At 32.0% G+C, this 15,225-nt stretch overlaps 1 protein-coding gene across 1 annotated transcript; it reads left to right on the forward strand.

Moving 5' to 3' along the window:
• The first annotated feature begins 8,365 nt into the window (after nt 1–8,365).
• Nucleotides 8,366–9,210, forward strand: LOC134269005 (uncharacterized). The gene is made up of 2 exons (XM_062751231.1): nt 8,366–8,459; nt 8,687–9,210. The coding sequence occupies exons 1-2, from the start codon at nt 8,366–8,368 to the stop codon at nt 9,208–9,210; spliced, it is 618 nt and encodes a 205-aa protein (XP_062607215.1).
• Nucleotides 9,211–15,225: the final 6,015 nt, after the last annotated feature.

The raw sequence follows: 15,225 nt of genomic DNA on the forward strand, positions 1-15,225 counted from the left end.
AAACGTTGTCAATAACGTTGCTAATGACGTCGTGAAAATTTAAGTCATTATGACGTCACAATGTAGTTTGTGGTAGCGGCTGCATGAACTTTTTCAACGCAGTTAAAGAATGTATAATTAAAGCATAGAAATAAAATAAATTTTGTGAATTATACATAATCTCATTTGCAATTCAGTTTTGGTTTAAAAAGTTTTATAAAATAGTCCTCTTTAGTAACACGGGCGATTTCATCCGATGTCCACATTTTGTAGAACGAGAAAATCTTAAATTTCCCTTTACCACATTCGGCGAAATGTTCTGAACAAGGGGTGCATCTGACAGTTTCGTCCCGTATATGTTGCTTGTGTACCCTCACCCGTGCGTTAAGCTGATTTGTCTGCCCTATATAATATTCGCCACAGGTTGGGCATATTGCACAATAAATCAAATTTGAAGATTTACAATTCATGCTAGTATTAGGTTTTAAAACTTTCCCGTTTTTAAGTGTAATTTGTTCGCCTTCCTGTATGAAATCACATGTTCCACATCGGGGGTCACTACACTTTCTGACGATACTCTGGTTGCTAGAGGAAAATTTTGCTTTGGTTAATATCCTCTTCAGGTTTGGTGCTTGTCTCCTGCTTTTAATAATTGATGATTTGTCCAGAAGATTTTTCATGTTTTCATATTGTTCTAATATTGGAAAAAATCGCTTTGCTGAATTGAGAATATTGTGGTTACGGGGGTTATGAGTTATCACAAATGGAATATTCTCTTCGTCGTTTTCCTCTGGATGGCGAATATTTCGTAATTGGGTTATAGGTATGTCTTTTGCCCGGTTGATTCCGTCCTCAATTAGTTTCATTGGGTAATTTTGTCGCTTCAGGTGTTGTTTTAGTTCTTGAAGTCTTTTCAAGCGTAGAGAAGAATATGTATATATTTCTCTATTGGTAACTATATGTAGTCTTACCTTCTTCCGTCGATTGATATGATTATTTTGCAAAATCGTATGTTTGTCATTAATCATCATACAGTAGAAATTAAATAAGAATGATTGTGATGTTTTTTTTTTATTGTGATAAAGTATTTGACATGTCAATAGAAATTTGGCATGTTAAGAGAGGTTCTACATAGTGTATATAATTTTATCGTCATTTCTAGCCTTGTGGTTCTTGAGAATTATAAAGTATTAAGTGAAATGGTAGGGGGAATTACAAACTTAAACATTGTATGGATTTATAGTGAATCTATTAATCAAATCGCCGATAAAAAGAAGCAATTTAAGTTTTACCAACATAACATATTTCGTATTTGCGTAACTCTCTCAAATATTCAATTCACACACAGATGTTTTTCTGTTGTTAATAGGCATTTAAAATTCATCTTATTTTTACGTGCATTTTGTTTTGTCACACAAAGGACAGCCTATGACTGATTCACTTTCTATAGAAATTTCTTTATTAAAGGAAATATCAAGGAAAAATATATTTTTGAAAAAACAAAATAGCAGGCATTACAAATTAATCTGATGTCTCTTTATCAACAAAACTTCCTCTCGCCAGACCAGAGCTCATCACCATTATAAACACTGAATATGAAATGAATAGAGTAACATGTCTCAGTGATAAACACATTTAGACATGTTGGGAAGACAAAGTCATGAAACTTTACAACTTACATGGGAAAGTATTACAGTCATTTAAAATTGAGTTGGGGGACTTTCCTGGTGACATTGCTGTAACAAGAAGTGGAGATCTACTCTATACTGATCCTGACTGAAAAACTTTAAACGCAGTGGAAAATCAACGGAGAAAGGAATCGAAATAATTCCAAATGTGGAAACTTAAAAGTCTCTGTGGTACCTCTTCTGGTGACCTCCTGGTTTACATGATTAGTGATTACCATAAACAATCAAAAGTTGTCCGTTATTCTGATAGCTTTATAGCAAAACAATTAATTCAGTTTGATGAAAAAGGAAAACCCTTATTTCCACTGGGTTTCGTTTTAAATACATCAGTGAGAACAGGAACCTAGATATCTGTTTAGCTGACAATGGAGCAAGTGCTGTAGTGGTGATTAATAGGGCTGCAAAACTGAACTCAAATTTAGATATTTTGGTTGTTACTCTGCATCCAAAAAATCCTTTGATTCATACGGGATCACAACAGACAGCCAGAGTCAGATCCTTAAAGCAGACTGTTACAACAACTGTATCCACATACTAGTTCAGGGCGGTCAATTTCTCCGTTACGTACGACTTAAACTAGATCTTCCTTAAAGTTTGTGTGTAGACACAAGAGACAGTCTCTTTGTGGCCGAATGGGGCAGTGGTAAAGTTAAGAAAATCAGGTACATGCAATAGTTCTTATTTCCATGTGTTGATTTATTATAAGTTTCAAAATCAACCAAAATTCATCATAACATTAGCTAGAATTCTAGATGTCATCACAAAGCGGAAAAAGTAAGTTGTGTAATATTAAGAATTGTATATTATTTGTACATTTTGTCAAGACTTATTATATAATAAATTGGAAGAAAAAAAAACAGTTTCCTTGTTCATTCATTGTCCTGATTTCTGGATTGCATTTGGAATCAATAGACGAAAATTACATTTATAAATATTTCAATGAGCAAGAAGATCAAAACACACGAAGGAAATCATTTACTGACCTGAATTTGCTGAAATCGTTTCTTGAAACTCAAAATGAAAAAAAGACTCATAGAAACAATCCCTCTTTCTGAAGAAAATAACACTTTGTGTAAATTTGTTTTGAGTGTAGGACGTCTTAAAGGCGAAGGTAAATAAAACTTGTAAAGAAGAGCAGAACCATTAACTGTCATCGAAATATATAAACTATGGGCATTGTGGTCTGTTAGGAGTAAATGACTATGTTAAAGAACAGCGAACGATAGTATTGTTCTCCCGCCTACCTTCAAGTCAATTTCAAAACTTAACATATTCTAATGATATATAATATTTTCATAGATATTTGTATGAATTTTCATAAAACATCATTTTTTAAAGAAAACGAATAGAGATAACTATAATTTTTGTAAAACGTGTGTTTTCATTATATAAATCAACGGAAAGCTAACAGTATTTTTTAAACATCTTTTCCACTCGTGAAACAAAAATTCCTTTTGAGAAGTACTCTGGACTGTCATTTCACAAATTCCAACTGTAATTTCATAAGAATGAATGAAAAGTATGAAAAGAGATGAAGTTCCTGTCTAAACACATTTTGGAAAACATAATATACAAACTTTGGAAGAATGTAAATGAGAAACGATAGAGTATGTTTTATAGTCATTCAAAAGCATCATTACCATGTGTTGATATAAACATGATCTTTTATCTTTTTTATGGTATACAGTGTATAACCCTTGGCGTAAATCTGAATAGCAGGAAATAAAGAAGAAAACTGTTATAGACATACGGATTTGATTTTATTTAATCAATACGGCATTCTTATTTTACTGGGAACAACATCAAAAGTTTGGACTGCAATGGGTAGCAGCACAACTAAAACTTCTGTATTTCCAGGTGTGACCCATTTGGAGTATTCTTAAGGCTTTGTTTGAAGAAAATATGCAAGAAAACAATGCACTGAGATTTTCTGTGCAAATTATTATTGAATATTAACAATTTACATACACCTCAAATAAATGCAACAGGGATAAATTATTAAAGTTAACTTTTATTCAAACCAAGAAATTTTAGACATGTAATATTAAGGACTTTTAAAGTATTTTGATGAAAACTAAATGCCAATTTTACATGAGTTATTTGATATTGAATTATGTTGTTTTATTAACATAAAATAAATAATAGGTACAATTGTTGGTTACCTAATGTTAAGAAAGAATATAGTCTCTATTGCATGGAGACACAATAACTCAGAATCTATATGTATTTTCTTAATATTTAAGTTCATACGCAACTTTATTGGGCTCTTTCCTGGAGTTGAAGAGTTCCACTAAATGAAGGACCTAAGTTTAATACTTTTAATGTCTATGCTTTTGTAGACCTATTCTTAAGCAAATTTGGATGGGAAAAATCTTGAAATTATGTTTCGTAATTTTTGTATATTTTTTTTTTTGAATAATATAAAAAATTTTCATAATGTATATGGTAATAAATCTCATATCTCAGGCTGATTTTATGTCTAAGAACATGTATTGGTAATATGATTTTAAATTAGGAATATCTTGAAAAATTATCCGTAGGTAAGGTACCTTGCTTATGTCCTTAAAAAATTGAGTTGGCAAATTTTGACTTTGAGGAGGCTCAGACGGAGAGCCCTTGGTATAATTGTACCAGGGGATCCCAGGGGCATGTACCTCAGAAATCTGTTGGAATTAATCATTCAAAATAGTGGTTAATGGGATAATTAGTGAGATTGTATTTCTATCAAATATATACCTTGCTCTTTTGCCACCTTATAATGCAAAGATAAAAAAGAAAATTCTCCAGTTTCAATTTGAATTTATGTTAATAGAGTTTGAATAGAATTGAATTTGTGTTGATAGGACAATTAAGCATTGATGGAAAGTCATTAATAAAAAAAATCGAACCATATGCAAATTATCCCTGATCAAACAAACATTTAAAAGGATTACAGGTTCAGTCCTTTATTATTGCTAAGGTATTTGAGTTCTTTTTCAAGAGTAAAAAACGAGTTTGAAATCTGTCGGTAATCCATTTGAAATCTCCTTTAGGAGATGGAACCACAAACTAGATCTGTAATTCATCAAGGTAGACAAAAACTCACTCTATGATAATTGTACAATTTAATCTGACGGACAAACTGTTAGGTGGAATAACTTAGCCTTTTATTTTGAGATGAGAAGTGTAATCGGAAACTGAAAGATTACTTAAAGTATAAAACTCGGTGAAATATATTTAACCTTGATTATTTTCCTTTATTATTCTGTGTTGAACTTCATACCATGTTGTAACCCCAGCCTGTCCGTCGGGAAAAATGATTTTGAACACATTTAAAATTAAATTACCAGTATCCCTCTGTAAAAAATGACTCATTACACGTTGCCAATTTTGACAAGACAATTTTGAAACTTGTTTCTTATTACTCCAATGCAAAAGTTTTATTGTTAATTATAGGACATTTGTTGAATTTGGTTCATTTCACTTTTATCATCATCTAGCAATGGATTTTTAACGAGTTAAAGATTATTCAAAATTATTCGAATTTTTTTCAATATACATCGAATACTTTAACTACATGAAAAATACATGTACTTTCAAGAAATTTAATTAATTTCATAAGTAAAAGTATAGGTATTTAAGATCAACAATTACGGAGGAATGGCAATTCGTAAACATCACTTTATTAGAAAATCAGTTTTCAAGCATAAAGAGGAACACACTTCCAAACGTTTGTGTCCAAATGAAACGATAGAAAAATAAAAGAAAAAAAACATTTTTTTTTTGAAAATCCTGATACACACAAATGAGACAAATTCACATATTTTCGTGCGTGAAATATTTCTAAGTAATTCTGTTTCTAACATATTGAAATAAATAAATCCAAATTGGACCGTTTACAGTTTAATGAGCATATGGTTTTATTATAAGAAAACGAAAAAAAAATCTTTTGACAATAAATTTTTACATTATATGTCGCTTATTTGAAATATCGGATGACTGATATTGAAGACGAGAAAAAAAAGGAATGACAAAACCATAACAAAAGTTATTTCAGAAAAGAAGTTTTAACTTTATTACAAACATTTATTTTTCACATTCTTTAGGCATCAAATTTAACCTTTTAACCGTTGAAAAAATTCATTCAGAAATAGGACTCGGTAGTACGTTTTAACGATCAAAGAATAGAAGGTTAATACATCAGCTGTATTGTTTTCACGTATGTTCATAAGGTATTCTCTTACAGCTTGTGATATTTTTTATCAAAGTTTGCCTTCAGCTTTTACATGTTTAAGGAAACTATACTTCATTTTTCTCGTTATGAACAAGAATACAAGAATTAAGTTAACAAAGCTTTGACATATATGTAACTATGTGCATAACCGTATCAAGTTGATCTTTGTATGAGGTATTATATGGTGTCAAAATTAATTAGAATATTTCTAAAATTACAGTCGCTGTCATTTACAACTATTTCAGTCACGCACTTCACACGAGGTTCACAGTTTTACTCTTCATCAACAATTTAACAATGCTGTAGGAATGAGGTAGTAATGAAATCTCACCAGCTTTTTTCAATATTCGGGCTTTATGAGATTAAATGAAATGACTGAAGTGAGAATGGTACGATAATGTGATATCACGATTTTTATAACACATGTAGAATTGAATTTGAACTTTATACATCAGTATTGTCTATTTCGATAAAAAAAATATATTTAATTGCAATGAATTAATTTGTATGTATATCATCCCTTTCTTTAGATGTTTTATCATTGCGTTTTATTATTCTTTTTGTTTTTGGTTAATTAAATCAGTACATTGTACTTTCTCAGCTTTCAGACATATGCAACATAAATTGTTTGCAATAATAATTAAATATATGTAATACACAGCATCACATACTGTATGTGTACTTTAGAAAACGGGTTAAATATTTTAGCGGCTTTGGCGCAGACGAAATACGCTAATTAAAATGAATACCGCTAAGAATTACGTATACAATACTCTGAATGGACATGTGTAGCCCTATTATGTAATTACGCCAACAACTCCATACCCAATGATTGCCCGAAATTTTGAATACGCCAAATTATGTACACGTACAGTATTATACATTTGTTTTGAAGCAATGATGGTAGTGGTATATATAATATGGGTGACTCATTTTAAACATGTTTATCTAATCTCCGGATCTTCTCTCCTTGATTTTGAAACTTTATTTCTATGCATTTTAATTCAAAGAAACGGGCAATTATTTCCAAAAATTAGAGAAAACATCCAGAGACCATACAAATTAGCTTTTTTTCAACGCTGTAAATGTGATGCCTTTACAATACAATACAATACAATAGCAATAAATAGTATAATAATTATTTAGCCTGATTAGGTCTCTTAATTTGTAGCACGATTACAATAAAACTAGAACAGTAGGTGTAGCTTTTACTAAAATTTTACATATTTTTCTATTTCAGTTTCCACTGCAGGATCATTCTCCAAATAAAAAAATTGAAGCCAAATATGTATCTCAATGTAATCTACTTGCGAAATAATGGTGTAATCAGACTAGATTTGTATTTGGAGTAGAACTTTTAAAGTATTTCTCACAATTTTTTTTAAGTAGCGACGATAACACCATACATCGAAAACAAAAACCGAAACACTGAATTATGTATCTTACTGTAATATACTTGTGTGCCAAGTTACTGTGAAATCACTAATTTTCGTGGGGGTTTAATTTTCGTTGTTTTCGAGGTATGAAGAGACCTTCGAATTCATGTCCACCACGAAATGTAAATTTTCATATGCTCAACTATTAAAAAGTTCTTCATCCACGAAATCAAATCCCCACGGACCAACATTTTTTTCCTTCAACCACGAAAATTTGACCCAACGAAAATATGTGATTTTACAGTATATTGAAATCAGATCAAAACTGTAGGAGGAGTAGCATTTTAAAAAATGTTAACAGACCGACAGACGGACGACGGTCACATTTCCAGCTCTTTTGGTCTCTTACCAGTAGAGCTAAAAACCGTCACACATTTTATAATCATGGTATTTTAAACTTAATGAAAAAAATTCCATGACTAATAGTAAAATCTGACCTGCTATGGTCATGCAAGTAAATCATAGATATTTTAACCATAAATGTTTAGTATAAATGTTTCCTACGGATCACACGCAAATACGCCCATCTTCTTTTCAAATTAACAATTTTGTAGTGGATCAGATGATGATACATCTAAATTGCTATCGCTGAGCATATTTGAAAGGTTTCATTCTCTCTCGTAAGGATACCTTGGATGTCGTGCAGGTATAAAGTTGATTTAATTCATGTGACCTCGGAGTACGTCGAAATCTAGAATCAATACCAAGAAAGATATTGCTATTATCTATTTGCCAGCTAGAAAGGTTTTCTTGAAATTAAAGGTGAGACAATATAACTTTTAAATTTCAAAGTAAAAGTTTAAAATGACGTTGAGTTTTATAATGCTTATTCTTAAATCATGAATAATATTTCTAATTATTTATAATGTGCTGATGGAGTGACACGACAAAGGGTTGTCTGAATCTTGTTTCATTTCCTTTAAAGTGAATTTATCAATTTAAAATTTCCGCCAATGTTGAGCTTATCAGATATCTTAATGATGATAATTGATGATGATTGATGATAATGATATTGCAGCTTCCCTATCATCATGTGACAAACACTTATAATGGACCAGCGTTACATTGGCCAAGACATCCTCCTCTGTGACCTGTGTCAAACATCTGCATTACAGAGTCACTGTAGACTTCAGATTAACCTGTGTAATGCATGTGTCGGGTTGCATCTCTCTGATTCATCTAAAAGACACCTAACTGCCTGAAATGTCCAAACCACACCAAGACACATTGTGAACTTTACTGTGAGAAATGTGACATTCCTGTTTGTTCTACCTGCATCATAAACATAACGGCCACGGTTTATCGAGAGCTCTACAAATTCTTAGTTTTAAAACAAAAAATGTATCCTACATATGAAAAAAATTCATTAGACTTGCACTCTGAAAAAGTAAATGTGGTAAAACATTATGAGAAACTGACAACAGCTGTTAGAAAACGTGGAGAAGAATTGCACAAAGAAATTAACATCTTTGTTGACAAACAGAAATTAGAAATTATTGAGATGAAAACCAAAACTCTAAATAAACAGGAAAATGAAATCAAACGGATTACTTCAGCTGTTAAACAGTGCATAGTTGATCTGAAGAAAATACTGGACTCCAATGATGTCTCCTTAACTTCTGTGTACAAATCCAGGAATGCTGAATTCAAAAGTTTACCTCCTAAAGTCAATATTTCATTGCCAGATTTCCCTCCTCATCAGATCAATAGAGAAAAACTCCATAAAATGTTTGGTTCTCTGTCAGCATTTTCCATTACAACAGAAGAACATGACTACAAAATGAAGACACCAGAAGCTGTATCCTGTCCTCGAGTCAAACCACTGCTTGATGAACCAGAGCTTATCATCACCATAGACACTGGACTACTTTATAGTCTTACGTACCTGTCTTAGTGATGAAGAAATTTGGACACGTGGAGATGATAATATTATGAATCTTTACAACCTTCAGGGTAAACTACTGAGGTCATCCAAACCAACTCTGGGAACATACCACATGATATAACGGTGAAGAAGGGTGGAAACCTAGTTTATACTGATTCCGAAAGAGGAACTGTGAATATAGTGAAGAAAAAAAAAGATACAGGAATTATTCCGACTTAAGGGATGGAAACCTATGTATGTCTGTAGTACCTCCTCTGGTGACCTACTTGTTACCATGAACAGTGACGATGATAAACAATCAAAAGTTGTCCGTTACTCTGGCCCTCAAGAGAAACAAACCATTCAGTTTGATAGTGAAGGTAAACCTCTGTATTCATCTGGTTCATACGGTAAATACATCAGCGAGAATAGGAACCTAGATATCTGTGTGTCTGACCATATTGCCAGTGCAGTAGTGGTTGTTAATCAGGCGGGGAAAATGCGATTTAGATACACTAGTCATACCTCGACTACCAAAGGATCATTTGGTCCAGTCGACATCACAACAGACAGCCAGAGTCAGATCGTAACAGCAGACTATAACAACCACTGTATCCACATCCTACATAGGACGGACAGTTCCTCCGTTACATTGATGACTGTGATTTAAGATTCCCATGGGGTTTATGTGTAGACACCAGAGACAACCTGTTTATCACTGAGTATTTATATGACAGTGGTAAAGTAAGGAAAACCAAATACATGTAAACATTGTGTACTCATGCCAAAAGAAAGTTATTACCAATCTATATTTTTCTGTAACTTTTTTACCCCGAAACAATTCACATCATATTCATAATTTTTTATACCTTAGAGGGATTCAGCCTTTTTCAGTTGTAAAATAAAGTTTTAAATAGCCGCACTTTGTCATGTAAGTGTTTTTTTTTGTACATATGGAAAGTAACCAAGATACAAATACATTTATAATGCATCTTCATAGGATTTTGCAACTTTTTTTTCTATTTAGCTTTTTTTATACTTAACTTGGACTTAATGAAATTTCAAAAGCTCAGACTAATTTAGTTCATTGAGATTAAATGTTTCAGTTTATCCAAATATGTAAATACAATTTAATATTTTTGTCTAAATGCAAGAGTTTTTTAAGGTTGAAACTTTTGAAAATTTTGTTTTCGGACATGTAGTACCATTTTTTTTACATTTGTATTTTTTTACATTGATCTTAGGTTATAAGAATAAAAAAAAGTATTCAGTATTTGACATGATGATATGTTCACAGCGACACGCTATCAGCGATTGCGTGTAAAACAATGTTAAAAGATATTCCAGAGTATGCATTTATGTTGTGTATGTAATTTAATCAGAGGGTATGAATAAGTATGTAAAAAGATGAAGTATCTGTTGACATTTTGGAAAACACCTTTAGCTCTTTAGTTTTTCGTATACAATATCTGGTAGAATGTAAATGATAAACCATAGATCTATGTATGTTTTATAGTTACTTTTTGAATAGCATCATTACAAGTTGTAAATATGTAAAGGATCTTTTTTTCTTCTTTATGATATATAACCCTTAGAGTAAATCTGAGAAGAAAGAATAAAAAACTGTTAGGCACTGTTAGGTACTGTTAGGCATATTTAATTTTATTCAATTAATACATCATTGTTATTCTACTGGGAACAACAGCAAAAGTTTGGACCGCAGTGAGTAGCAGAACAACTAAAACTTCCGTACCCCCAGGTGTTGACCCATTTGGCATTGGGAGTATTCTTAAGGCCTCGTTTGGAGTAAATATGCAAGGCATCAATGCATTGAGGTTTTCTGTGAAAATGATTATTGAACATTGACAATTTACATATACCTAATATAAATGCAATATGAATTGATATGCATTACAATAAAGACCTACGTATTAAAAATTATGAAGATAAAATGTTGTTATTTTGTATAAAACCCCGTGCTTATTCAAATTTCTAGGAGAATACAAACAAAAACCTTACTTGATTAATTCAACTGCATAATACTTTTCACAACTCTTCCTACATGTATCTTTTCCTACAAACCCTCCAACTTCATATAAAAACGTTTCATACATTTCATTTATTTTCAACTTTTCTTACTTGTTAAATCCATCCCAGTCCTCATTCATATCAGTGACTGATTGACAGATTGAGTTGCAAGACTCTCCACTAACACATTTGCGAGGAATGGCCGCGTTGTAAGACCTCTGTGGACCCAAAAAGATACAAGCCGCTGTCGCTATTTGATGATCGTTATCGTGATCATAATGATGATAATTTCCACTCATAAGCAAGATATTTGTCCCCAAAGCTGAAATTCATTTTTTAATCATCAAGAGCACATTAGAATAATTAATCCTGAATTTTGTAGTTTTAGACATTTTTGATAATGTACACTTTTTCTTTCTCATAGTGTTACATATTTTACATACGTTAAATTTCTGACTTTCTTTTCAGATTTTTAAGATAGATTGATTGTTTAACGTCCCTTTTGGGAGTTTTTTTTACTCATATGGAGACGCCAACAGTTGCCGGTACAGAACTATAAATTTTGTCCTATACTCGGTACTTAGGGCCAATGAGCAGTGAGGGATCTTTTATATTTGTATTATTTAGAACCGTAAAATGTAAATTTATATGATTGTATGAGCATCTGAATCAATTAAATACAACATTTTAACCCCAACCCCCCATTCATAGAAAATTTATAAAATATTAATTTAGGTGAAAATACATGTTATTACACACAGTAAATCTAACAGTAAATTAGTTTACGTTCATATATATAATTATATATACATCAAATATAAACGAGCTTTTTAATTTAAAACACCATTAATTCATATCTTGAAATATCTTAGCATGTGCAATTTTATACATATGTACATGTCTCTTCATTCATATTTACATTGTAATTATATGCACATTATAATTTACAAACCAAACCCACTAACACTTACGCTGACCGAATGTGTTTGTCACGTAAATTTGAAGAAATTTTTTAGTAAAATATTAAAATATGGCAGTTGAAAAACGAAAGTGAAATAGAGGTTGACGCGATGCATTAATCAATACTTTTAATAAGAGATATTCAAAATATATTTGAATTTTCTTAAACAAGAGAGCATTTAACTTTTATTTCTTCATTTAAAATAGTAAATAAGATTTTTTTTAATACGCCGACATTTTATTTAAAACAGGTGTAAAATTTCTACATCTATCCTTAATTTTTTTCATATAAACAGAGAATAAAAAAGAGAACAAACAGGTATTTCATCTTTCTCGATTTAATCTCAACAACGGTACCTAACACCGTCACGGTAAAGTCGTGGGCCCGCGATCTCCGCGATGAGAAGACCGTGACGGTGTATCGCGGAATGGATTCGCGGGAACGCGGGAAAATACGGGATCCGTGTTTAGCGTCGTGTACATATTATATAGATTTTGATTGGATAAGATAGACACTCCTTCACACTGGGATTTATTTAAAGTCTGGCATTTAAAATTCAGATCAATTGGTTTGGAACCTTCTCACTGGTTCGTGTTTGCTCGCTCCTTTCCTAAAAAAGGTGGATCCCTGTCTCTGTCTCAATTTCGTTAAATTATCCCGTTTAAAGCTCTTGGAAATGCATTTCTCATTTACATTTCTCTTTTTCTTTCCTTCAATTACACGTTCATTTAAGTGTCATTTTCAAGTTTCTTATTTCTATTTTTGGTAAACGGGTTAGGTTAGGCATAGAAGATTTTTCGTGCAGGGGTTAGGTATTCCTTTTCGGACTGAGCATTGGGTAAGACTGATTCTGGATTTTGTACATCTGTTTAGTAGGCTTCATTTTTTGTCCATAAGTAAGAAAGATCGTCACTACTGTAACATCAGTTTTAGTTGTACATATTAAAATGTAAATTAATATTTTTTGCTGTTACATGTAATTAAATACAATTGTTGTCGTAATAAATACTTGTTAATTTGCAAACTTTTGTTGTTAAAATTCTTAGTTTGGTAAGTCACTTATGTGTCTTATATAATTGAGATACAAAAGTTTTATTGGTTAATAAGAAGTTGGTATAAAACTCGAAATACTATGAAAATTGAAGAAAGTGTGAGACATTTGAGAGGTATTTTCATTCGATCATTTTCGTTATAATTGGTATTGTTATGGGTCAGAATTACCCGAAATGCCAGCAAAGATCAATAACACAGTTTAAACTTAACAATAATTTATTTACAGTAATATATAATAAGTATATGAAACATAAAGTACAAACTTAGCAAGAATCTAAGAATACTTACATCAGAGTGTCCGTTGCTGCACACAATGTCCCAGTGAAAATATATCCCATTTATATCTCAATAGTGCTTATATGACAAAGTATTCCTATGCATCGAATTGACAGATTATTTATACAGTATCATAAATCTAGAATATTCTAGAAATTGTTAAAACATGATATTACTGGAACAATCTGGACATACACAAAATTTAAGAATGTTCTATATAAAATGACCTAACATTTTGACCACTCTGGAACGTTCAAGAAACTTAATGTTACTAATTATATACATAATGAAACAATACACATCTCACAACACCTTCCCCCTTAAAAAGTTTGAATGCCAATGAAAACTTATATTATTAAAATAAAAGTTATGTACATTAATACAAATTCTAGTATGTTTACGATACTCTTGACAAGGCGTCTGCAATAACATTGTCTTTGCCTTTGATATGCTTAATTGTTATGTTGTTTTCTTGTAACAACAAACTCCATCTAGTCAGTCTTTGATTCTTATTTGACAATTTATGCAAAACTGTCAGGGGGTTGTGATCCGCATATACAAGAATTGGATGCAAAGTAACATTCAGATAAACATCAAAATGCTGTAAGGCTAACAACAAAGCAAGGCATTCCTTTTCAATGGTGGAATACTTTTGTTGACATTTTGTAAGTTTCTTTGCAAAATAAGAAACAACTCTATCTACCTTATCACTATGTTCTTGAAACAAAGCTGCCCCGATTCCAACATCACTAGCGTCAACAGTAAGCTTAAATTGCTTAGAAAAATCTGGAGTTGACAGAACTGGGTTGCTCATAAGGACAGATTTGATTTTATGAAAGGATTTTTCACAATCCTTTGTCCATTCAAAGTTAACCCTCTTTTGTAAAAGATTTGTAAGTGGACTAACAACTGAGGAAAAATTTGGACAAAATTTTTATGTAAAACCCAGCCATGCCCAAAACCTCATTAATTCTTTCTTGTTTGTAGGAATCGGGAACTTTGCAATAGCTTCCACTTTAGCCATTATGGGTGTAACATAACCTTGACCTACTTTATGACCTAAATACTCTACATACGCATGACAAAATTCGCTCTTCTTAAGATTCACAGTTAAGTTTGCTTTAGCTAAAATGTCAAATAAAGCACGCATGATTCGGAGATGTTCGTCCCATGTGTTGCTGTATATGACGACATCATCAATGTAGGCCTCGCATCCCTCAAGGTCTTGAAGAAGGGAGTGAACCATCCTTTCGAATGTTGCCGGTGCGTTTTTCATGCCAAAAGGCATTAGCCTTTCAACAGGTCAAATTTACTGACAAATTTTGCGTTTCCAATGTTGTCAATAGAGTCATCGATTCTATATATTTTGTATGAAACAGTTTCGGTAACAGAATTCACCTTTCTAAAGTCTGTACATAATCGGTACGAACCGTCCTGTTTTGGTACAAGAATACACGGTGAGCTCCAATCACTTTTACTAGGTTCAACTATGTCATTGTCCAACATATACTGCACTTCCCTTCTTAGGCACTGCAATTTCATTGGATTCATACGGTACGGATGTTGTTTGATAGGCAGAACGTCACTCACTATGACATCATGACAAGCTGCATTAGTTTTCTTTGGAACATCCGAAAAGATTTGATGATACTCATTCATCAAGTTTTTAACTTGTTCTTTTTGGTGAATGTTCAAATGTCCAAGTTTGGCATCAAAATCAGCCAAAA

The sequence above is a fragment of the Saccostrea cucullata genome, unplaced genomic scaffold (genome assembly GCF_032062105.1).
Source record: "Saccostrea cucullata isolate Sc308-1 unplaced genomic scaffold, CSIRO_AGI_Scuc_v1 ctg8966, whole genome shotgun sequence".
NCBI lineage: Eukaryota > Metazoa > Mollusca > Bivalvia > Ostreida > Ostreidae > Saccostrea > Saccostrea cuccullata.

Coding starts and splice junctions, on each gene's coding strand:
- LOC134269005 (XM_062751231.1), top strand. CDS start 8,366: ATGGACCAGCGTTACATTGGCCAAGACATCCTCCTCTGTGACCTGTGT. Junction 8,460..8,686: donor TAGACTTCAGATTAACCTGT/GTAATGCATGTG, acceptor AAAATTCATTAG/ACTTGCACTCTGAAAAAGTA.